The following is a 25,429-nucleotide window of genomic DNA, read 5'->3' as shown; positions in this document are numbered from 1 at the left end:
GTGCTCTGATCAGCAAAATAAGCAAAAATGGGATTGATCGGGAGGAGACTAGGTTGCTGGCAGCATGAAGGACGGGCTAAACATTCTTAGGTGCAGCCACCTGCCCCGAAAGCGCAAAGTCCCAAGTTTGATCCCCGGTACTTCCCTCCCCCAAAACCAAACCAAACCAATATTATGGCTGTAGGAAGGTTGGGAACCTGGGTCTCCAAGACTGCAGCAGACCTCTGGCCCTCAGGGGCTGGTGAGCTTGCTGTCTCTCCATTCTGCCTGCTTGGGATGGGGGTGAAGGAGTTGGGGTGGGGTGGTTCATGAGCTTTCTCACACCTCGTTTTCACTTTCTTTTTAAATATTCTTCCCTGACTAGGCTATAATGTCTTTGAGAAGAGGGACTTTTGTATTTACAGTATCTCTTTTCTGAACCCAGGATATGTACTTAGTGACTGGTATATAGATGACGTTCAGTGAGATCTTTGAATTGAAGACAAAATGTATGGACACTAAAATGTTTCTTGTGATTAAGAATCCTTTGACATCTGTGGCTGAGTATAAAGGCATTTACTCTTTTGTATTTTATTTCCTTTGTATAGTCTCTGTATTAGTATGCGCTTCTAACGGCAAAGGCAGAGCCTTTTTTTCTTCAAAAAGCAAAGACTGCTGTGACTGGGGTTTATTTGCAAATGTCCCAGGAAACAGGTGGGCAAGGGACAAGATGAGTGAAATACAGAATGTGGGCCAAGCAACAGAAGCATTATCGAGTTTTGTTCACTGTTACAAGAGCCAGTGGTTTGGTTCTACAGAACTTTCTGTGCAGCCTTTGAAGCGTGTCTCAATCTCTCCAGAAGGACCCAGAATAAAGAGGGGAAGCATTTATCACGGGATCTTGTTACTTCCATAGTTTGTCAAGCCCTTCCCCACTTCTGGGGCAAAATGCACAGAGGTATCTGGTGGAATCTGAGGGGGAAAATTCTAGCCTGTTGCTGTGCAGAACCACCTGTTATACTGGAAGTGGCACATGAGATTCAAAATCGTACCATCCATTGATGACCTTTAAAAATAAATGTAGCCTTTCAGAATTGTAAGTTAAGTCAGATTCTCCCTGATTGACTGCTTGTTTGTTTGCAATACTGTGGTTTGAACCCAGAAACTTTACACTGACCCTATATCTGCAGACCTTTTGTTTATTTACTTATTTAATTTATTTATTGTTTGGGTACCTGGGCTCGAACTTGGGACCTGGTGCTTGCAAGGCAGGCGGTGGAACCACTGAGCTAAATCCCTGGCCCTGCAGACCCTTTTTTTTGAATTTTGAGATAAGGTCTCGCTATATTGCCATGTCCAAGTCGAACTTGGGATCCTCCTGCCTCAGCCTCCCATAGATTGGAATTACTACAGTCATGACCACCATACCTGGCTGACCTTTCCTTACATTTGATGCCTTGAATTTCTAGATCTTTTGCTTTTGTGTTGTGTTCTGTGCCGGTCATTCTCACTTTCCTAGAAGTCATTTTCATTTGTGACTTCATATATTTGTGTTCTACTCACTTAAAAATGTTTCTGTTCCATTTTGGAACTTCTGTTTTATCTGGAAAATTCTGTGTGCTGAGGCTTGCTCCTGAAAAAGGGCTTCTAAGGGTAGTATTTTTATACAGTAATGCTTTTGTTTCTGATCCTCTGGGAAACTAGTGAATTTGGAATTTAAATATTCTTGCTACCTTTCTTGTTTTGTACGGTCAAGCAGAAATGGGGTTGACGGCAGCATGGAAGAGAAGGGAACGAGGACAAAGATGCCATGCGTGTTAGAGCTGTGGTCAGAATGCGCGCCTCCTCAGACGACCCTTGATTCATTGCTGTCCACTCTGTCAGAGCAGTGAACGTATATAGTACTAAGACACAAACTGGGATATGTTCCATTGACAACACTTTAGTTAATTTTTGGCTGGTTTTTCAAGGTCTGTAAACCACATTGGGAGATTTTGTAGTTGATTAATTTCATTCTTCAAATGGTTAAGCTGATCTATAGGAGACGGTCACTTCTGAGTGTCAAATAAAATTGCCCTCAGGTGCTAGGTGCTTTTTTAATGTGCACCTCTCCTGTAGTAGTTTTTTTTTTTTTTTTTTTTTGGTCACAGTTTATTGGCACTTTGCAAGTGCTTCTGAGAAATCTCAAAATGAAGTACTTTTAGCTGGATTTCTCTTGTCCCCTGCCCAATTTAAATTTTTGTATCGATAACTGTAGTGTATAATGATGACATTGCTTGTGGGGAGTTGGTAAATGTATGTAATATGTCTGAAATCTTTTTTCATCTCCTTCCCCTGCCTCTCCCTTCCCTCCAATTCTTGTTTCCCCTATCCATTTGAGTAATCTCTTATCTCCCTACTTTCTATTAATCTGTCTTTCGCAGTGCTGGAGAATCAAGCCCAGGGCCTCACGGTTATGCCATATGTTTTACCACTGAGCTACACTCCCAGCTCTATTATCTCTTTTATTATGCTCATTATTTATATTTTGGATTTCTTGTATGAGAGAAAGCATGCTATATTTAAGCTTGTGTGTTTGATTTATTTCACTTAACATTATGATCTCAAGGTGAATCTGTTTACAGTGCTACCTTGCTTCATGAACTTAATTTTGTTCAATGATTTTGGAAAAGATGGCCCCATTTGTGTTTTGTGTTTGCATGGGAAAGATGGCCATGGTTTTTTTTTTTTTTTTTCGGTCACTGGATTTAGAGTCTGCAAACAAACAAAAAAATTCGTGCCAAGTGCTTTGATTTATGAACCAAATTGTTCTCAAGTGTTTGTGAACCAAGGTACCACTGTACCATATTTTTTTGTCCATTCATCTGTTGATGGACCTACAGACTACTTTCAAAATTTAGCTATTATGAATTGTGCTGCCTTAAAAATGGGTATATGTGTATCACTGTAATATATGTTTGTAATTCTTTTGGGGAGGTATCCAGAAGGGGAATGGCTGGATCAAATGGAATTTTTAGTTTTATTTTCTTGAGGAATCTCCATCCTGATTTCTATAAATGTTGTACTAGTTTTTATTCCCACCAAACAATGTTGAGTTTTTTTTTTTTTTCCCCTCCACAGCCTTTCCAGCATTTGTTAGTATTTGATTACCTGGTGATGGTTATTCTTTCTGGAATCTCATTGTTTTAATTTGCATTTCACTAATGGCCAGCGATATTGAACATTTTTTCATGTCTCTATTGGCCATTTGTACTTCTTTTTCTGAGAAATGTTTCCTTATTTCAGTTGCTCATTTTTAATTTTGGGATCTAATTTTTTTTTTCTTTTTTCTTTTTTGTTTTTATGAGACAGGGTCTCACTATGTATTTCAGACTGCTCTGGAATTCACTGTGTAGCCCAGGCTGGTCTTGAACTTGCAGTGATCTTCCTGCCTCAGCCTCCTGAGTGCTGGGATTACAGGCGTGCGCCACCACGCCCGGCTGGGAGCTAATTTCTTTGAGTTCTTTATATATTCTCCATGTTAGTTCTCTGCCCAAGGAATATGTGGCAAAATTTTTTCCCCCGTTCTGTAGGTTGTCTCTTTTTTGATGTAATCCTATTTGTTGATTCTTGGGAGTATTTCTTATTTATTTGGGGTATCTGTTTCAAAAGTCCTTGCCTATACCTATATATTCAAGAGTTTTACCTATTTAGTCTTCTATCAGATTAGTATTTCTGTTTCAACATGTAGATTTTTGATCATTTATTTTAGTTTACTACATGGTGAGAAACATGCAATCTCTTGCATGTGGAAAACCAGTTTTCCCAGTACCATTTATCTTTGGTTTTATCTTTTAATTAGCCATGTTTGCAGTACATAATGGTACATGTACATAATACATCTTAATTATTTTTTCAAACCCTTTCCCGTACTCTTCTTTCCCTCTTCCTCCATACAAGGTAGGGAGACAGATATCTCTCAAATGGGAAGAGGATCTCAGAACCATTTGTTAAAGAGGCTGTTTTTCCTCACGCATATGTTTTTGGTCCTCTTGTCAGAAATCCTGCAGCTGATTTTGCCTGGTGTTATTTCTGCATCCTTTGTTCTGTTCCAGTGATGCACATGTCTGTGTTTTTGCTAATACCATACTGTTGTCATTACTGTATGTTTGTAGTATAACTTCAAGTCTGGGATTGTGGTGCATCCTGCTTTGCTCCTGTTCGCTCAGGATTATTTTTGCTATTCTGGGTCTCTGCTGGTTCCATATGAATTTTGGGATTGTTTTCTTTAGCTCTGTGAGGAATCCTGGTGGTATTTTGATTGAGATGGTGATAAATATGTGTATCAGTTTTATAGTTTTTATCGTAGAGGTCTTTCACTTCCTTGGTTAAATTAGTTCCTAAGGTGAATTTTTCTTGATGCTAGCACAAATAGTATTATTTTCCTAATTTCTTTCTTGGTGAGTCTTATTACTGGTGCACAGGAACACCACTGATTTTTGTGTACTGACTTTGTATCCTGCTACACCACTGAGTTTGGTTTTCCCAGGAGTTTTTTGGTAGAATGTTTTGGTTCTTCTATTTAGAGGATCATATTATATTATCTGCAAATAATGATGATTTGACTTTTTGCTTACCTGTACATATATCACTTTTTCTTTCTTTCTCTTGCATCATCTCTCTGGTGGATGTTTTGAGAACTATATTGAACAGGGTGGTTATAATGGGCATCCTTGTCTTGTTCCTCATTTTAGAGGGAAAGCTTTTAGCTCTCTGTATTCAGTATGATGTTGGCAGTAGGTTTGTCATAAATGACTTTTATCAGATTGAGATAAGGTTCTTTTTAAACCTATTTTCTTCAGGAATTTTGTGATGAGTGGATGTTAGATTTTATCAAAGGCTTTTTCTGAGTCAGTTGAGATAATCCTGTCATTTTTGTCCTCTTTATGTGATGTGTTGACTTGCATATGTCGAACCATTTTGTATTTCTGGGTTGATTCCTACTTGGTCATGGTGTATGATCTTTTTGAGCATATTTGCACTTATGCTCATTAGAGTGATTGACCTGTAGTTGTCTTTTTTTGGTTGGGTCTTTTTCTGGCTTGGGGATCAGGGTAATTGTAGCTTCTGGAAATGAAATTGGGAGTACTTCCCTTTCAGTTTTATTAAAGAGTTTGAGGAGTATTGGCATTAAATTTTAAAGTTCTTGCAGAATCCAGGAGTGAATCCTTTGGGACCTGGGATTTTCCAAGGTGGTAGTCTTTAAAAAAATTTTTTTTAATCATTTTGCCTGATATTTGATTATTCAGGATTTTTCTTTCTTTTGGTTCAGCTTTGAGAGTTCAAGGAATCTGTCCACTTCTTCTGAATTCTCCATTTTACCAGAGTGCAGGTTCTCAAAGTAGTTATTAATAATCTTTTAGATTTTGGTGGATTCCTTTTTTTTTTTTTTTTTTCTGGCTTGCTTGCTTTCTTTTGGCTAGGGGTTGGTGTATTTCATTTATTCTTTCAGAGAGCCAGCTCTTAGATTCTTTTGTGTGTGTGGATTTGTTTTTTTTTTTGTGGGGGGGGTGTCTCAATTTCATTAATTTCTGTTCTGATGTCTATGATTTCCTTCCTTGTACTAGCTTTGGATTTGCATTGTTCTTGTTTTTCTAGGACCTTGAGGCACATCATTAGGTTATTTTGGTTCACTCTGTTTTTCTGATGTGGGCATTCTCATCTATAAACTTCTTTATTAGGATTGCTTTGATTGAGTTCTGTAGAATCCAATATATTTTACTGACATTATTGTTTTTTTTTCTCCTTTTGGTATTTGCAGAGAGCCAGCTCTTAGATTTTTTTGTGTGTGTGGATTTGTTTTTTTTTTTTTTGTGGGGGGGGTGTCTCAATTTCATTAATTTCTGTTCTGATGTCTATGATTTCCTTCCTTGTACTAGCTTTGGATTTGCATTGTTCTTGTTTTTCTAGGACCTTGAGGCACATCATTAGGTTATTTTGGTTCACTCTGTTTTTCTGATGTGGGCATTCTCATCTATAAACTTCTTTATTAGGATTGCTTTGATTGAGTTCTGTAGAATCCAATATATTTTACTGACATTATTGTTTTTTTTTCTCCTTTTGGTACCAGGGATTGAACTCGGGTCCTTGTGCTTACAAGGCAGGTGGCAGAACCAGTGAGCTAAATCCCCAGCGTTTGACATTGTTTGATTATAAGAACTGTGTAATTGCTTCTGTGAACCATTGATTAATCAAGGGAATATTTAATTTCCCTATGTTTGCATAATTTCAGATTTCATTTGCCACTGATTTCTAGTTTCATTGCACTGTGATACAATATGCATGGCAAAATTTTATTCTTTTGCATTTTCTTAACCATTCTTATAGACTAGCATTTGGTCTATTTTGGAGAAAAACCCAAGTGCTGCTGAGAATGTTTATTCTGTTGTTGGGTGGAACACTCTGTAGATATGTATTAAATCTATTTTTTTCTAAGGTTTATTTCTACTATAATATTCCCTTGATTTTTTTTTTTTATTTTTTGGTGCTAGGGATTGAACTCGGGTCCTTGTGCTTGTAAGGCAGGTGGTAAACCACTGAGCTAAATAAATCCCTGGCCCGATATTTCCTTGATTTTTAAAAATCCAGTTGATGTGTCGGTTTTGGACAGTGGGGTATTGACTCCTCATTATAATTGTGTTTGTGTTTATCTGGTTTTTAATGTCCAGTAGTGTTTGTTTTATGAATTCGAACATGCTACTGTTTGGTGCATATATATTTATAATTATTATCTCTTCTTGCTGAAATCTTCCCTTAACCAATGTGTAGTAAACTTCTTTGCGGTCTCTGATCAGTTTTGGTTTGAAAGTAATGATAACTATTCCTGCTTTTCTCCATGTTCCTGTTGAATACAGTATCGTGGCCATCCTTTGATTTTTAATCTGTGTATTTATTTTTGGATCAAATGTGCTTTTTGTATGCTGCATATTGTTGGATATTGTTTCTTGATCTATCCTGGCAATCTCTGTCTTTTGATGGGCAATGGAGAGCATTCACATTGAGAGCTATGATGGAAAGGGATTGGCTTATGTCTGTCACTGCATTACTTACTGTTGCTCACTCCTCCCTCCTGCTTCACTGCTTATTCTGCATGATGTAGTCATTCTATGAGATTGTTTTTTTAAATTTATGATTGGCTTCATTGTCTCTTTCTGGGATATTTTAAAATACTTTTTTAAGTGCTGGTTTGCTCCCTGCCTGAGCTCAGACTTTTCAGGTGCTCTCTCAAGCCTGCAGCCTGTCTGCACTGCCTCCTGTTCTCTCACCAAGTCACCCTTGGAGGGTAATAGCGGTGGCCCTGCTGTGATGTTTTCAGTTGTTCTGAGTCCCTTCCTGGAGTGACCCCTGATGAAGCACTCTGGCGTGATTGCAGTGCCTGTGCCTGTGCTGCATGGAAGGAGCCCTGGGCACCACAACCTCAGGGTGCCTCTTCAGTTCACAGAGTCTGTGTGTGGACATGGCTCCCTTTTCTCCCTGAAGCACCCAGCCTGGGTGGTTGCCTTGGTTCTAGAGAACCCACTTTGTCTCCCCACAAGTTTTGAGAGCCAGGTGGAGAGAGTCCAAATTGCTTCCTCCTTTTCAGTGTTGTGGACTAACAGTTTCTTTCCAATTCCTAGTGATCTGCTCGTCATCTTTGCTTTAACAAGTTGTTATTTTCTGGTGTCTGGATTCTAGATCTTGGAAAGACTTGAGTTTTGTTTGCTTTTTTAGACAAGGTCTCACTATGTAGTTGAGATTGACCTGGAAGTCACTATGTAGCCCAGGCTGGTCTCAAACTCACAGCGATCCTCCTGCCTCCTCCCAAGTGCTGGGATTACAGGCACGCACCACCATGCCCAGATAAGACTTGAATTTTGTTACTGATCACCTATGTGCCATTTTCTTTCTGTGAATTTCTTCTTCTTCTTCTTTTTTTTTTTTGGTACCGGGGATTGAACTCGGGTCCTTGCGCTTGCAAGGCAGGCAGGCCACCGAACTGCTGAGCCCTGGCCCTCTGTGAATTTTTTAAGGTGCTCTTTGTCATGAAAGTACCTTATGCTTCTATCAGTTTTGAAAGATAGTTTTGTAGGATACATAATTCTGTATTAGAAGTTGTTTGCTTTTAGGACTTGAAATACTTTACTTGGAGCTTTTTTTGGCCTTTTAAGATAGTGCATTATTTTCTTTAAACTCTTGAAATGACATGTCATTTGCATTTTCTTCGGACTTAATGTGCATGTATTTTGTTCATTTTGTTTTTCTTGTTGAACTTAGTGATTTTATGGTGATGCTACATTTAAATATGCTTAATACATTTTTGTAATTTAGAAATAATCTCTGCTTCTCTGCCAGTAATATCTTTTATTGTAATGATTTATTAAAATGTGTTTAATGTAATTCATTATGCAAGTTATATAGATCTTGTCTATACTAGGTAAGTAGAGAAATTGAATTACCTTTCAGAAATGAATTATTTTTAAATTCCACATTCAAGTAATTTTCAATGGTTTGCAATGATTGGCTGCTTTAAAGAGTGGTTAATTTGTTGTGTGAAGCAGTTTCTCTGCAATTGTTTTGGTTTTAGTCTGTTGCTTTTTTGGCCATATCATAAACTATTTTAAATTTATTTCTGTCTGTGTGGCAGCTACCAATTCTTTAACATAGATTTGTATAAGGAGTTTTATATAAGTTGGCAATTGTTCATGGTAAAATATACTCTTTTTGGATACATGTTTTAAAGCCATAGTTCTAGGTATCTCTTCAACAACTAGTTTGTTTGTTTGTTTCAGGATTTTCCTGTTGAATGGATTATTACCGGAATAGCTTTACTTCTTCTACAGACACCGGCAAGTCAGCAGAAACCAATCTTACATCTAGGTAAATAAAAATACATAGCATAAAATATAACACAAGTGTTGGCAGGAGTGATTTAAATTGTTTATCATGATATCCTGTATACTTTGTGTTTCTGTTCTGAAATTTTCCTAATCTCTACCCAGTAGAGTTTTTTTTCTTTAAGGCATTATCTTGTACAAGATTCCATATACCAAAATTTGCTGTGTAACTTGTATTATAATATAAAAAATAAGATTATTATATAACACAAGACATTACATAATATAATATTAATAACATAATATACCAAAAAATAATGTGGCTTTTTCATTATGTTGCTTCCCTTTGCTTGCTCCAGTACAATCCAAGTAGCAATGGGGCATGGGCCTAAATTATGTTGTGTAGTGCCGTGATATGTTGATGTTTTCCCATCCTTGTTTTTACAAAGTGCTTGAGATCAGTATCTAGTGTATAGCTCATTCCTTCAGGCATTTTAATTCAGCATGATTTTGAGGTCAGATTGTTCTTTCGCTTATGCCTAGAAATGGCTTTAGCACATGGTGTAGACCCTTGGCTTTCACAGTTTGAGTACAAGTCTGCTTTTCTCTAACAGCCTTCAGGCAAGTGTGCTTCTTCCTGCTCCTCATCAGTCTTGTGATGTTTTTTCTTTCTTTTTTTTTTTTTTCCTCTGTAAAAGTACACATGGGATCTTCCTAGAGGTATAATTTACTAGTGTTGCTACTTAAGACTGCTATACTTTATTATTTCGTAAAACTACTTTATTAAAGTATAGTTTACATAACATGACATTCACTATTTAAAGTGTATGACACAATATTTTAAGTAAATTTATAGCAACATACAAATAATATGGTAATCTTTTTTAGAACATTTCTATCATTCCCCTACAGTTTCTTGTGCCTATTTCTGTTAGTTCTCATTCTCTTAGCCCAAGATAAAAACACTAATCTAATCTGCCTTTTATCTCTGTAGATTTGTCTTTTCTGGATGTTTCTATAAGGATTTTATTTGTTTTTGGACAATTTCCAAAGCCATAGAGAAACTACATTTCTAATTGTGGCTTGTGTATATGTAATAGAAGTGGTACAAGATCAAGCCCTCAAAAACTTTTATTATTTGTTAGATACCTTTACTTTCTCCTGGAAAGCAGTGTTTGTTTTGAAGTTACCTTGGTTAGGTTAATTAGCATACTGAGAACTTTTGAGCCAGTGTATTATGTTGAAAGGCAAGGAAGATGTGTTTAGTATATTTGGAATGTAGATTCAAAGAATTATGATAGCCAAGAGAAGAATGATTATTTCAACATTTTAAAACTGCACAGTATTAGTATAGTATTATGCTTTGTGATTATTAACACGAGCCTGTGTGTTAGTTACTTTTCTGTTGTTGGTGAGACAAAATACCCGACACCCGAAGTTGAAGGGGAGAAGATTTATTTGGCTCACAGTTTGTAGAGGTTTCTTTCCATAATCAGCTGGCTCTGAGGTCAAGACGGCCAGCAGGCATCACAGAGGAGACAAAACAGGATGCACAGAAGGCAGCAAAGGTGACAAGGGACATGTACTGTGTCTCTCTACCCTTTTCCTGTCCAGACTGCCTGGATCAGGGCATTGCCCAGCCACTCACTCGCAGGTAGTGGTGCAGTTGTCACACATTCCGGATTGAACAGCCTCTGCCTGCACGAGGCTCGGGGAGGTGTCCAGATCCAAACCATAACACCTTGATTATAAATAAACAGTGGTGACTGTATATCCCGAGACAATATCCCAGAAACAGTTGTGCATTAACACTAATATTTAGACAGTAAAGGTAAGTTGATAGTCTTAGAGTAACAAACTGTTTGTGTTTCAGAACATGTTAAGGTTTGACTTCAAAATGCTTCTAAGTGAAACAGTGACAACTCATGATTTGATTTAAAGCTTATGGAGTGTGTGTGTCTGTAGGGGAAATCATTTTGACTATTTTGATAATTTAGCTTTGAAGCCTGTAAATAACAGCTAAACAGTAAATCAAGGTTCATTCAGTAACCTCAGAAATACTGTGAAAAGAATATATGCCTTGATTAATTTTCTTAATTTTCTCAGGGAGATTGCACATGCAATTAAGTTATACATTTGTATATGTGTTTCTGTTGTGTGAGTTGTTTCCATGGTAAAAGAAATGGAATCCATTATTAAAAATGGCTATGTTTAGTATGCTGGTTATGGGCTTTAGGGTTTTGTAATCTGCTTCTTACCAATTTCAACTGAAGGCAGTCTTGATTTACCTTGCTGTTCACTTAAGCACCTGCTAAATAATTTTCATCTTTTGAGAGAAGCATATATATTGGTGTCATTATCCACTCATAAGGAATTTTTAGGCTCTTGGCTGTTTGCTGAGGGCAATAACAGGCATTGAGAAATTATGAAGGATACTTGTTGAATTGTATTAATTCATATTGACCTAAAAGGCAATTGATTTATACCACATGATACATGATATGTATTTTCTCTAAGCATATTGTCAGTTTTTCAGTTAAATATATTAACAGCTTATTTTATTTCCTTTTACAATGAGATTTATCATCCTACTCATACATCTGACTCAGTAGTAAAAGGACAAGTAAAATCTTTGGCATGGCACTCTTAAAATAGTACGTTATTTGACTGTGCCATTAATTTTAAAAATGTAAATTTTTGTTGCTTTGATGCTTAGCTTTGAAGCTTCTCTCTTTGACTGAGGGTCAGAAAATCCCAAAGTCTTCTCTGCTGCTCGTGATGCCACTTCTTCAGATATTGTCTTCCTCTGCTTTGGAAGACTGTATGTCTGTGGATGGAGAAGGTTCCTCCAGGCAGCATTTGGCCCTGAACCTTCTGGAAATGGTACAGAAGGAGTGTCACAGGGACGGCCACCATAAGGTAATGAATTCTTCCTCGTTTCTCTTGAAGGGTCTGAGTTTTCTGTATCCCCTGATAAATTATGTGTTTGTTTATAAACTCTTATCGTTGAACTTTTCCATGCTGTCATGCAGTGGTTCTTCTGAACCATGAGACAGGACAGTAGTCTCGTGAAAAAAATTTTGGAAATGCTGTGTAATTTTTTTCCCTTTGGGATTCCTGGGTACATTAGTCATTAAACATTCTGAGGAACGTTGCAGAATAGAAACTAGTTCTATTTAGTCTAGTGCTTTTAAAAAAAAACAATTGAACATGGAAGCTTTTTTTCCCTCTTACTGTTAACAAGTGAAGCATATGGTTAAATCTGGAGTAGTCCATGGTGGGAGATGCTCCTTGAATGCTCAGAAGTTCTGGAATCAGTATTTTTAAAAATTAATTTTATTGGTGCATTTTAGGTATAAAATAAGACATTCATCATTGGAAATGTGCACCTTCACATAATCTATCTTGGTTCTTATTTTGTCTCCATTCTCCTGCCCTCCCTTCATGGAATCAGCATTATGGCTCTTGGTGTTTCCTGTGTATGTCGTACTCCTTTGCCCCTACCTGTAAGGCAAGGACCCCGTCATGTGCCTTTTCCAGTGCTGTCTGCCTCTTTCTGCACTGTCAAGCTCACCTTTCGCGTTAAAAGTATTGTCAGTGTTGGGTGAGTGGTTGGGTTCTAGGTAGGTGTTGGTCAGGCCTTACCTCTTTTGGTTTTGAGTTTTACCTCCAGTCATACGTATTATTGTGTTCCATCCTCTACTCTTGTGGGGCTTTTTACCTCTTTTGCATTGTTGAATGTTGTAGAAATGCAGTCATCATTCCGTTTGATCTGTGGTAGAAACCAGCATGTCAGTATACTCAAATTGAATGTGTATTTTAGCTTCCTAACATGTATATTGTTTGATGAAAATGTTGAAACCTGAAACAGGTAATTGATTTACATAAGAGGAGGAAGTTATTCTTGCCTCAGCCTTAATAGGCAAACAAAATGTGACCAACGAATTAAGAGCTTTTTACCTTACCTCTTGCTTTGCTGGCACAAAACAGAGTGGACCCCAAGTGAGGGCGGGGTCAGGGCATGGTATACTGTGTCCCTTTAATTCACAAGTGCTATTTGGTGAGGAGCATCCAACCTCTGATACCTAAGCATTCGTGTGCCTTTTAACAGTGCTATCTACCTCATTGTGCGTTGTCAATGTCACCTTTCCCATTAAAGTCTTGACCATGTTGGATTAGCGGTGTCCGTGAATCTTATGCACCGACACTAATAGCTGGACTTTCTCTTTAGAAACTGGCAAAGAAAAAGGAAGAGGAAGCAATACTATTAGGGCTATAAGTATTCCCCTTGTGATACTGTGATGCTTTACCGAGGCTGTTGGTAGATATGTGATCAGCCTTTTAAAATGTTTAAGTTGTGTTTTACTGTTGGCTTTTTTCCCTGCACCTGTCTGAAACTCTACTCTGAACATGCCTATTAGTCCAGCTTGCCCCTTACTCTCCAAGTCTCTGCCTGCATCTTTGCTTTTGTACATGATGCTCTTTCACGTCCTCTGCTTGCACTGCCTATTCTAGACCCAGACAAATGTTCCCAGTCTCCCTGCCTCCGAATTCATTGCTTTTCTGTTTGTACCCAGCATTTTTTGCCGTAGTCAAATGCAGAAAATGTTGTGTGTTAGAGGTTGCATGTTTATATTTCCAGGTCACAAGAATTCACTTAGGGAAAGAAACTTGGCTCTTTGTACTTTTGTAAAGCATTTAAGAAATTGCAACAGTTTAAACTTAAATTTTAAATTGCAGCAATTATTAACTTCTTCTACATTATTATTATTATTATTATTTAATCCTAAGTGTTTCTACTTTATCTGTTTTGTTTTTCAGCTGATGTGGAGAACTACAGGTAAAAACATACTAGCCAATTGTCAAGTTATATTTTCTCTTTTCTACATATTTAAATAAACCAAGATTTCTTTCTTTATCTTTATGTCCACAATACCTGATCCATTGTTTGCTATGTGGTAGGCAGAAATTTGTTTTGAGGTGGTGGGATTGAACCCCAGGGGTGTCCCCTACCACAAACTATATTCCTAGCCCTTTTTTTATTTTTTATTTTGAGACAAGATCCTGTAAGTTGTGATCTTCCTGCCTCAGGTTTCTGAGTATCTGGAATTACAGTTTTATGTCACTATGCTTTGCAATTTTTTTATTCAGTGAAGGATGCAAGTTATTTACTAACTTGATTTATTAAAGAAATGCCTCTCTCTAAAAAAAAACCTCACAGATTTTTATCTTTTTTTTTTCCATTGGTGATGATGACTGGTAGCATTTGATTTACAACAATAGCAGTTCTTTAGAAATACAGTTCTTCTGGTGGATGAAGATAAGATTGCATATCCCATGTTGGGCAATTCTGTAATTATTTCTTCATTTCTGAAGTTTTGATAATTGTGAAATAAAACATATTAATTTTTCCAGTATCTACAGTATGCAGTGCAAGATATTAAATGTACTATTGATTTAAAAAATCTAAGGGCCAGGGATTTAGCTCAGTGGTGCTGCCATGTGCCTCGTAAGTGCAAGGACCCGAGTTCAATCCCTGGTACAAAAAAAAAAAAAAAAAGATCTAATAACATAATCTAATACGTCTTAAAAATACAATGTGTTAGAAAGCAGCATCATTTTCTTTTTAGCTACTAAATGTGATGTTTAAAACCACCTACCGTGTTCTCTTTAATGTTTAAAAAAATCAAACACTAGGTGTAAATACTGTAGTGCCTGAAAAATTCCATCTCCTATCTCTCCCAAGATAGTGAGAGTGTCTGGTGTGTGACATGAATCAGGGTCCAGTCAAGAGAGAAATTTGATCAAGGAAAACTTAATACAAAAAATTAAATAGTAAAAGGTTTTTAATTACTGGAAGTGGAGAGCAAGCTACTACCTGTAAGATTGAGAGAGAGGGAGAATACCCAAGATAGGGATTTAGAGGGGAAACATGTGCCCCTGTCCAGGATTCAGCTAGGCCAGAGTGGGTTCACAGAAAGCCACCTTTTGGGTCTCCTGCATGCCTTGGGTAGGGAAAAAAACCAAAAAACAAAAAACCAAAGACTTGTCAAGGGAACCGTCTTTACAGTCCCTGCACATCTCTTTTGTGCCCTCTGTTGGTGAGGGTTAGCATTGCACAGAGGCCAAGGAGAAATGCTGACCAGGTAGGTACCCTGCAGTAACAGGGGGACAAAGACGGGTTCTGTGTGGAGCTGAGGTCATACCCTGAGTATTGGTGCGGCCGGTGAGACAGAGTCAGAAAGCTTTTTAGAGGGCAGTGAGGGTGGATGGGTGAGGAGAATTGGGGCAGGAGACTCTCAAAGCCAGGTTCCTATGATTATTTAGGAGGGCACATTTCATTGCTGTGAAATTCTTCTGGGACCTACCATGTGTTTTAAAAAGTGTGTGTGTGTGTGTGTGTGTGTGCGTGCGTGCGTGCTTGCGTGTGTGTTTTAAATTGAATATGATATACTTTTGAGGCCTTGGTAATAGGCTCCTTAGAATTGTAGGAGGCAGAATACAGCTTGCATATTTGTTTCTTAACAATGACAAAATTTGCAGTGGATTATTATTATTGTCCTCATAGCTGATGTTCAAATTTATTAAGTATTGTATAGCAGGAGTTACATAGCTCAGTGTGTGTTTCTCACAGTAATTGTAAAGTAGACTCTTCATGTCTCCCACCTTGTTTCCAGCTGTGTGGTCTGGAGCAAGTGACTGAATCTCTGCACTTTAGTAAAATGAATAATAAAACACTTAGCTCATGGGATTGTGTATTGAGTACTTCATATGTTCAGGCTCCATTCTAAGTGTTTTTAACCCCAATTGTTTTTTTTAGGTAATATTAATGATCTCATTTTACCTGAGATATAATCGAGGCCCAGAGAAGGCAAATAACTTACCAAGAGCCCTGTGATAAGACACCACAAATTTTTTAACAGCTGCATTTAAATACAGTTCACATAGACTTTGAACATTTAAATTGTACCCTTCATTGATTTTAGTATATTCAGTCATGTGTTCATTTCCACTATTAATTTTAGAGCACTGTTTTACCACCCCTACACTGCACCCCTTAATCATCTGTCGCCCCAGTCCCTCCTGTTTCTGCAATCTTGATCTGCTTTCCTTCTCTGTACCTTTCACATAAATGGGATCATATTACAAGTGATCCTCTGTGACTAACTTTCTTAAACTTGATGTTTCCAGGTTTCATCCATGAGAACTTAATTTCCTCTTATTTTTCCATTCACCTGTTGATAAATTTTTGGATTTTTCCACTTTTTGTTTACTTGGAATCTGTGAGTATGAATATTCATGTACAAGTTTTTGTGTAGGTATGGGTTTTCATTTCTCTTCAATAGAAACTTGAGTAGAATTGCTATGTCATATTACAGCTCTGTTTACTGTTTGAGAAACTCTTCACACCATTTTACATTTGTGCCAGGGTCCAATTACTCCCCTTCCTTGCCAACTATTCTTATTGTCTTTTTAATTTTAGCTTCTTCTTGGGTAAGAAGTGATCTTTTCCTTCCTCTTTTGTGTGTGTGCATGTGTGGTGCTGGGGATAAAACCAGAGGCCTTGGATGTACCCAGAAGGTGATTTCCCACTGAGATTCATTGCTAGTCTTGAGAGTGTTCTTAAAATACTAATTTTACAAAGGAGGAAACAGATTAGAGAGGTTAACTAACTTGATTACATAGGTGATAAAGGATAGGGCTGAAGTTGATCTTTTGGCTGTTTGACTCTAGCCTACTTCATATTTTCACTTTTCCTTCCTTCCTACACTAATTTATCATCTTTCTGTAAATAACAGCAGTGTTTTGGTAAATTAGTAGTAAGGTAAACAGTTAAAGAAGTTGAAGTAAATGGTTTTTTACATGGTGTTCAAAATAAAACAAAAATTAATAAATGGAGGCCTTGTGTCTCCTGAATGACCCACAATAGGATGGAGTGGGTTATCTTTTAATTATAAGCAACTACTCCCAAATCACACACACTCGTCCGGATGCCTCAGAGGAACCATAACAACCCTTTTGAGGTTTGATCTAGTGCCATCTTTACTTCTGGCTGGATAACTTTTAGCAAAATATTTTTCTTTTTGGTGGTTGAGTTAGTTACTTTTCTCTCATTGCTGAGACAAAATACCTAACATGCACAATTAGAAGACAAGGGGTTCATTTGGCTCACATTTCGTAGAGGTTTCAGTTCCTAACTGGCTGGCTCCAAGGCAGGGCTGCCGAGGGGCAACAGACAGTTCATGGCAGTGAAAGCAGTAAAAGCAATGAGATCTTAAGAGCATCTTTCTGCCCCTTTTATCTCATTCAGGCTACTGGGATTAGGGCGGTGCCAAACCAACCACTGTCTTGTAGTGGTTTAGTAACTACACACCCTTAATCCTAGCAGCACACATTCCAGATTTAGCTATCTTTGAAAAAGACTGCATGAGGCTTTGGGGGGACATCTAGACATAAGCCACAACAGTAGTATTGCAAAGTGAAGCTAAGGCCTTTGCACTAAGTTGTAATCTGCATCCTTTAAAAAATTACTATTTTTAAAAATTTGAAACAAGGTCTTGCTATAAGTCACTCAGTTGTCTAGGCTGAACGCAAACTTGTGATCCTCCTACCCCAGCCTCACAGAATGCTGGGACCTAGCCTACTTTTAAGGATACTCCAAGGTTGAATTTTTCTTATCTTCTCTCCCTATTTTTGTTAAGCCTCTTTTAGTACTATAGATGAATCTTATTCTTTACCCTTAATAAAAACCTGTATCATTCGCCTATATTCATTAGTTCTTTTTTGAGACACCTTTAGTCATTGTCTTATGGTCCCTCTTATGGTTAACAGTTAATGTATTTGAACATTTTTAGTAAAGGCTTTTAAAATAAAGATTCTTAAGTTTTCTGTATAAAATATATTTTACAATCTTGTCTCAGAAAATAAAAAACAAAAGACAAAAAAAGGGCTGGGAATGTAGCTCAGTGCAGAGTCCTTGGTTTCAATCCCTAGTACCAACAAAACAAACCAAAAAGAAGAAACAACCCCCATACAACCATGTTGTATATATTTAAAATCTGTTTTTTCTTGCTTTCTTTTCTTTTTTTCAATGGAGTTAGAATTCACATAACAAAACCTGCTTTTTAAGTTTGCTTGCTGCTTTCTCTGAGAGCCAGGTCTGCCAGCTCTTTCATAGGTCATCTCTCAAGCTGTGGCAGGGATTTAGTTGGCAGGTGGTGAGAGAAAATCCTTGTCCCATCCTGGCCTGAGGCTCTGCAGTGGCAGCTATCACTTAGCTTGACAGAGATGCTGTTTATGACATCATCTTTAACGATGCACCTTTCTTCTGCTTTAACCATGATGAAGCAAATAAACAATTGGAAAACAGAGCCCCTGGACACACTCCTTCAAATAATCTGGGGTTGCTTTTTTGTTTCATTGTCTACTCTTATGTGTCTCTAAAATATTCCTCTTTCTGGTTTAACTTACACTTCGTGGTGATTTCCAAATTAAGTTGTTTTATACTCTTATCCATTGGTTTTATTTTTCTTCCCCAAGATGCTGAGATATTTCCCTGTATTTTGCAGTTTTAGGCACTATGCTAGGTTCTTTATTGTATATTATCTCAAAGCTAACCCAATAACCTTGGTAGAAAGTTATTTGTTGCTGAAATTTTGCAAATTATGAAAGTAAGTCCTGCTAATGATTAAGGGCTGGCGTTGCTGTACTGAAGTTCTGGTTTTTTAAATCTCAGGTTTCAGTGCTGCCTGTCATTAGTCCAGAGAACTTGGTCCTCTTCATTAATGTATTTAATTTTCTTGGAAAGAATGATAGAGCTCTAGAGATATATAGGGATTATTTCAATATTTATACATTATAAGTAATATTGTTTCAGAATATACATATGTATATATACTTTGTATATTACATATTTTAAATAGTGCATATATGTATGTATTCATATGAAGTAGTAATACAATAAGAAAATATAAAATAGTGTGCCATGAAAAGCCTCTCTGCCTCAAATCCAGTGGTCCAGTCTTACTCTTCCAAATGAAGATGATGATTAGTGGTTGCTAGTTTCTTCTGATTCCATCCTTATGCTTTTCTTTGCATATGTAAGCTAATGTAAACATTTAATCCTTTTTCCCCACTTTCTTTAAAAAAATACACACTAAATCTGCTGGAAGATAAAATAGATCTCTTGAGGACATAGGAGTAGGCAAAGCCTTCATGAACAAAACCCATACTGCATGGGAAATACTACAAAGAATCAATGACTGGGATGTCATCTTATTGAAAAGCTTTTGTATAGCAAGAGGACCCATCAACAGAGTGAAGAGACAACCCACAGAGTTGGAAAAAAATTTCACCAGCTATTCTGACAAAGGGCTACTATCTAGAATATATAAAGAACTAAAAAAAAAAATCAGACCCCAAAATTTAAAGACCAATTGCAAAAATGGGAGTCTGAAATGAACAGACACTTCTCAGATGAAGAATTAGAAATATAAAACATGAAAAAATGTGTCACTGGTCATTCGAGAGATGCAAATTAAAGGAACGCTAAGATTCTGTTTCCAGAAAGAATGGCTGTCATCAAGAAATCAACTAATAACAAAAGCTGGAGGGGCTAGGGGGAAAAAGGAATACTTCTCCACTGTTGGTGGGAGTGTAGACTGGTGTAGCCAATGTGGAAATCAGTGTGGAGATTTCTGGAAACAAAACAAAGCTAGGATTAGAGGTCCCATTTGACCCAGCTATTCCTCTTCTTGGTATCTTCCTGAAAGAATTAAAAGCACCATGCCACGGTGATATGTGCACACTCAGTGTTTATAGCAGCAGTCTGTAATAGCTATATCTTGGAAACAGCCCATAATGCCCATCCACTGAGGAGTGGATAAAGAAGATGCACTACTCGGCCATAGAGGAGGGTGAGCGTCAGACAGCTAAATGGATACACCTTATCGGGCGCACACGTTTAAATACTGCATTGTTTCTCTGGTGTGAGAAACTGAAATGGAAAGAAAATGTTTAAATGGGGAGGGGAACGTAGGGGGAGGGAGAAAGGAAGAAAGGGACAAGAAAAAAAGTGAAAATAGAAGGAAAAAATGGAAACAAAGCTTTTGTACATGGAAGGATTTGGGAGGGAAATGGAATAAAATGAAATTTATTAAAAATAAAGTAAAAAATGATAGCATTCTAGGCATGTTATATATTTTCATTCCGAAAAATCTTTCTTCTTTTTGGTGCTGGGATCGAACTCAGGTCCTTGTACTTGTGAGGCAGGGGGGCAGCACCATTGAAGTAAACCCCCAGCCCCTGAAAATCTTATCAATAGAGGCAGAATTTCATTTGTTTTTAAGAGTTACTAATTTCAGATAAATTTCACATCTACTCTGAAGCATATACTCAAGAGAACTAAACACTTCTATCCTCATGCGCGCATTTTCACCAGTGTTTGGATCATTAGTCATAATAGCCCAAATGGAAACAACCCAAATATCCACATGATATATTCATATAAGGGAGTGTTATTTGCTAATGAAAAGATTGAAATGCTGCTACAAATTATGATGAGGATGGACTTTGTAAATATGCTAAGTGAAAGAAGTCAGTCGCAACAGACTATGTATGCAAGTGTGCTTCCTAGTAGATCCAGTTACTAGAATAGGAAGTGAAAGTAATCAGTGATTTCCAGTTTTGGGGGGGTGGGGTAAGGAGTGACTTGATGGGTATGAGGTTTCCTCTTCGGGTGATGAAAATTCTTTAAAGTCACATATTGATGATGATTATACAGCCCTATGAATTTCTAAAATCCACTTAGTTGTAATTAGAAGGATATATATTATGGCGTGTGATTATATCTCCATGAATCTCCATTGCAAATTCTTATAAAGCTAAAGTTTTAATTCTCACCCTTGCAGTTATTTTTATTCAAGTAGGTTAGCCTTTAGTAACTGGACAGTTATTGTCTAGAGACTTCTAATTTGTCTCATCACACAGTATGTTCTGGTGGATTAATGGTCCACTTGGAGTGCCCAGCTGAACTGAATCAGTGTGGTTGTGGGCATGGAGGATCCACCTGAGGGTTGTTGCCAGTTTCATAAAGAAAGATCTGGAGGGGAAGATTGTTGGCTGTTGATTTTCTTGGAGAAGCTTTCCATGTCTGGTTTTCCTGATCCGAACTTGGCTGTTCTCCTCTGAGGATGAGCTTGGGGTCTTGCTGTTGCTGGGAATGGCTGCTCTTCTGTCAGGAGAGCCCTGACCTTTGCCTTGAGCATTGCTTCCAGGCTCCAGTGCAGATCCCTCAGCCTGGTGGCACAGAATCTTTATCCCACCAGTATAGACTTTCTAGCTTACACCACTGGCCTTTGGGCCTTCCTGGGGCAGATCCTCAATACGGACTTGCATGAGACACTGATGTGGGTTCTGGGCCTCTGGCTGAACTCATGCAGGACACTGACTTGGGCTCTAGGCCTTCAGCTGGACTTGTGCTGGGCATTGCTGTGGGATCCAGGCCCTGGGCTGGATTCTTTAGTGTGTGGACAGATCTCTGGCACTCTTCTGCATTTGACATTTTGGGTAAATATTATAACATAATCCTATAAATTATGTGTCCTGTATTACATCTATTCCCTTGCAATCCCTGATTATACGTTTTGAATTTATTAGTAGGCCATGTGTGATTAGTGTCTGTGGCTTCTCCTAGGACATGTATTCATGCACTTCTGGTCCTGGCTGCACTACTTTAGTTCTGTGAGAAGCCGTTTCTCAGAGTTAGTGAGGGGTAAGATTGTCACTGGATATTGCTCACTTTAGAACTGTCAGGCTACATGTAATTACAGAAGTTACTTGTTGTTATTAATGAATTCTCAGGCTTCAACTGAATTGTGTTCCTATCAACATATTTTCTGTTCCCAACGTTAATTGTTCTCTGTCCAAGTCTGTCCTCTGCCCTGGGCAGCCTCTGAGGGGCCGGAGCTGGACACACACAGTGGCTTTGCTATCTTTCTTTTTTTGTTTGTTTGTTTCTCTGTTTTTGGTACTGGAGATTGAACTCGGTTCCTTGCGCTTGCAAGGCAGGCCACGGAACTGCTGAGCCAAATCCCCAGCGTGCTATCTTTCTTTTTGCTGAATACTTTTTTAGTGATAGTGGCTTTTCCAATCGCTGCTGCCTCTGAATCTTGTTTATTGATGCATTGTTTTTGTACCTTAGGAATGAATGGTAAATAGGAACACGTGATAAACGGTTCTAGAGTTCTAACAACTGTCTTTCTTTAATCCTATTATTTCAAATATTGGCAAAGAGCTTTTTGGCAGAAATTAAAAGTTTGGTTTCATTTTGCTGAAAGGAATGATTTTTTTTCTTTTTTTGGTACCGGGGATTGAACTCGGGACCTTGCAAATGTGAGGCAGGTGGTGGAACCACTAAACTAAATTCCCAGTCCAAGAATTTCTTAAAATGAAATGTAAAATAAAAGTGAATGTCAGAAATACATTTCTCACAAATGCATCTATCTAATTTATTCATGCTTTTTTGTGTGTTTACTTTTCAGCTTTCCTATAGGCTTGCATTCCCTGTGACCAGCATTTATAGCTCGATACTCGCAGTGTGTAGGATTCTTGAAGTAATGAGAGATGAGTCAGCAGCAAGTGACTGGTTGGCTTCTGTGGAGTCCTTGCTCCCTGTGACTACAGTGGTCCCCATGCATGTTTTTCTTCTACTGGCTTACCTGCTCATTGAAGATCAAGGACCAAATCTTCACCAGATATTAAAGGTCATCAAGGATTTGGCTCAAGCGGATTCCTCAAAGGTAAAGCAAGAGAGTAGTGGAACTAGGGGAGCTTACTTAAGGGAATTAGTAGATTATTTTTACATGGTGGATTATGTAGATCAAAGTTTTAAGTTATGTAGTAGTTTGATTTTGTTCCTGGGTTTTTTTTTTTCTTTGTCTTTCAATTCTTTCTACTTACCCTGAGTTGATGTATAATGATAAAAATATTTCCTTAATGATAGCGTTCTTTGCAAAGAAATCTGCATATAATGCTATTCTCTTTGTTGGATTTGCTAATTTGTAATGATTTTTCTAACTCTTGAAGCCTATTCCAATATACATATATTTAAAAGCTCTAATCTTGATCTTAAAAGAAGTAGACCAAGATTAATCAATTCAGGATAAAGCTGCCTAGACAGTAGGCATTAATATCTTTTTAACATCTTATAATTTGATCCTGTCTTAATTAAATCATTGAAAAAAAACTGTTAATTCTGTCATTGAATACACTAAAAGTGGGTCCTCACTGTGTGTGGTATTAATATATGTACTGGGATGTGCATGTAGACAATCTTTCTTTCTGGCTGTACAGAACTTGAACATAATAAGAAAGCAGTTAGAAGCTCAGAAGTCTTTCTCCTCTCCTTTTAAACTATGTAATTAGAATAGTATCCTGTGACACCTCTCCATTGGATAGAATCTGTAGAATGCATTTGTAGTAAGGTGAGAGTTTCCTAACCGGTGGGGTATGTCTATCCTCTTATTTGTCAGTATCTGTGTCTTGTGTTTTGTGGCAAGGATGGTGGAAAACACATCTCTTAATGGAAAAATCATGTGTTTCTAGGGGAAAAATGGTTGTAGAGGTAGGACAAATGTGTTTAAGATATGAAGTTAATGCATTTGAAACTCCTTTTTATACCCAAATTGTCATGCTGATTCCTTTTGTCAAGTAACCAACTGCTGATATCTTGCAAAAAAAATTTTTTTTGGTACCGGGGATCAAACTCAGGACCTTCCACTTGCTTATAAGGCTGGTGGTGGCACCACTGAGCTAAATCCCTGGCCGCAAAAGTTTTTAACTCTGATCAGTCTTCTCCTGTTCTTAGTCTCTAAATGATTTGTATTGTACTCGAGTTATCTTGGTTTCTTGGTTACATACACAATGTAAATCATCAATTCAAATTGCTTCCTATTTTATATCTCTTTTCCACGTTCTGATCTCACTTCTGATCAACGTTTTCTTCTGGTGGTGGCATTTTTAGGATAATTTCTTTTGAATAGTTGGTCCATAAGTGATGCTGAAGATTACTTAAGGATTTCTTGAAATGACAGTGGATTACTTTGATCTGTCTACACTACTGGTATAAAGTATATATCACAGCTGTTTATTTTCTGTCAATACATTTGGTCTTTGAAATTCTAGGATGCCTAGATTGTACCAATAAACTCAATAAAAAATTTTTAAAAAGTAGAAATTCTAGGATGATACTTTTGGTTATAAGTAGCAGAGACTCATCTTAAAATACCTTAAATGGTTTTTCTGTGAATTAGCTGGTTGTCAAAGATTTATAACCTTAACTTCACAATCCAAAAGGAAGAGAGATGCAGAGAATGCTCAGATTGGCCTTTCTTGGGCCATGTGCCTACACTGGCCCGGCCATCATCCTAGGATAATGAGATACTTTGAGTAGCCATCGTAGGTGGAATGGAAATGAGGTCAAATGTTAGGACCCTAAAATTGTCTGTGCCACCGAGCTCACGTGGAGTGAGATTGGGATGATTCCCCAAAGGAAAAATAATTTCCTGGGTGGAGTGAAAGTGTACTAAATAGGTAAAAATGCAGAGGAGAACTTCTCAAATTGTGTTTCAGGAGACACTGAAATGCTGTGAATGTGGCAGGTGTGCTGAGATAGTACCCGCTCCCTCTCAGCCTTTTGGTACTAAGGTAGTTGTCTTAGCTCAGGCTGCCAGAAAGCCACTTGATGTTTCATTTTTTTTACCCTAGAGTTCTTGTAAACATTACTTTTCATGTGTACCATGAAGTGGAATAGCTTGGGAAGCATTAAAATGAGCACCAATTTTATTTATTTATTCAGTAAATATTTATTCAACAATGCTATAAATTGAAGTCAATGTGCTACACTTGTATTGATAATTATTTTGGATACTTCTAAAAGAAATACATCCAATGTAATTGTTCTTTTAAAATGAATCGTAGAGGGAAATGTTTAAATGTAGTTACTGAAAATTTCATGCAGATATAGGCAATATAATAAGAATTTAGAAGTGTTTTAAGGTTTTGGAAAAAGGCCAAAAGAAGGGTCCTAGAAATAGGAGATAGTCTTCCTCCCTCATCTTTCCTTATGAAGTGACTGTATTATAATGTTTTAGTAGACTATTGGTATAAGGTAAAGCCATGAAATGTTGAATATTGTATTTTGAAAAAGCAAGTTTACTATTAATGGTTGGAGAAGATTCAACTGAAATGTATTAAAGTTGTAATTTACTATTGATGTGTTTTCTCTTTCACTTAGTTGATGAGATTATATGAAGTGTGTTTATGTTTCTTGTGGATTAGTCCTTTATTACCTAATTAGAAGGACAATCATTGTCTCAAATTTATGAAAGAGTTCATATGAAAGAAAAGTTTTAGCAGTAAGACAGCTTAAGTAGTAAAGATGAGGAATTTCAAGGCTGTTTTTTTACCCCCGGTGGTCTATTGTCTGTAGTAGGATTTGGTCGTCTGCAGTATGCTTATCTAAGTACTGTGTTTGCATGCTATCTTGACTTATTGGAAGAATTCTGCTATAAGAGCTTTTGATTTTTTTTTTTTTTTTT

At 37.4% G+C, this 25,429-nt stretch overlaps 1 protein-coding gene across 2 annotated transcripts in view; it reads left to right on the top strand.

The window, feature by feature from the left end:
• Positions 1–25,429, top strand: part of Focad (focadhesin) — a 268,590-nt gene that overhangs the window by 56,515 nt on the left and 186,646 nt on the right. For both annotated transcript variants that reach the window (XM_033757649.1, XM_033757648.1), the window contains exons 8-10: positions 8,787–8,874; positions 11,548–11,750; positions 22,373–22,630. In XM_033757649.1, the coding sequence (XP_033613540.1) occupies positions 8,787–8,874; positions 11,548–11,750; positions 22,373–22,630 (549 nt within the window). The remainder of the gene's footprint in view (positions 1–8,786; positions 8,875–11,547; positions 11,751–22,372; positions 22,631–25,429) is intronic.

Source organism: Fukomys damarensis, unplaced genomic scaffold, assembly GCF_012274545.1.
Source record: "Fukomys damarensis isolate Sample0158 unplaced genomic scaffold, DMR_v1.0_HiC HiC_scaffold_31, whole genome shotgun sequence".
Classification (NCBI taxonomy): Eukaryota; Metazoa; Chordata; class Mammalia; order Rodentia; family Bathyergidae; genus Fukomys; species Fukomys damarensis.
This window is presented reverse-complemented; position numbering and strand designations above follow the sequence as displayed.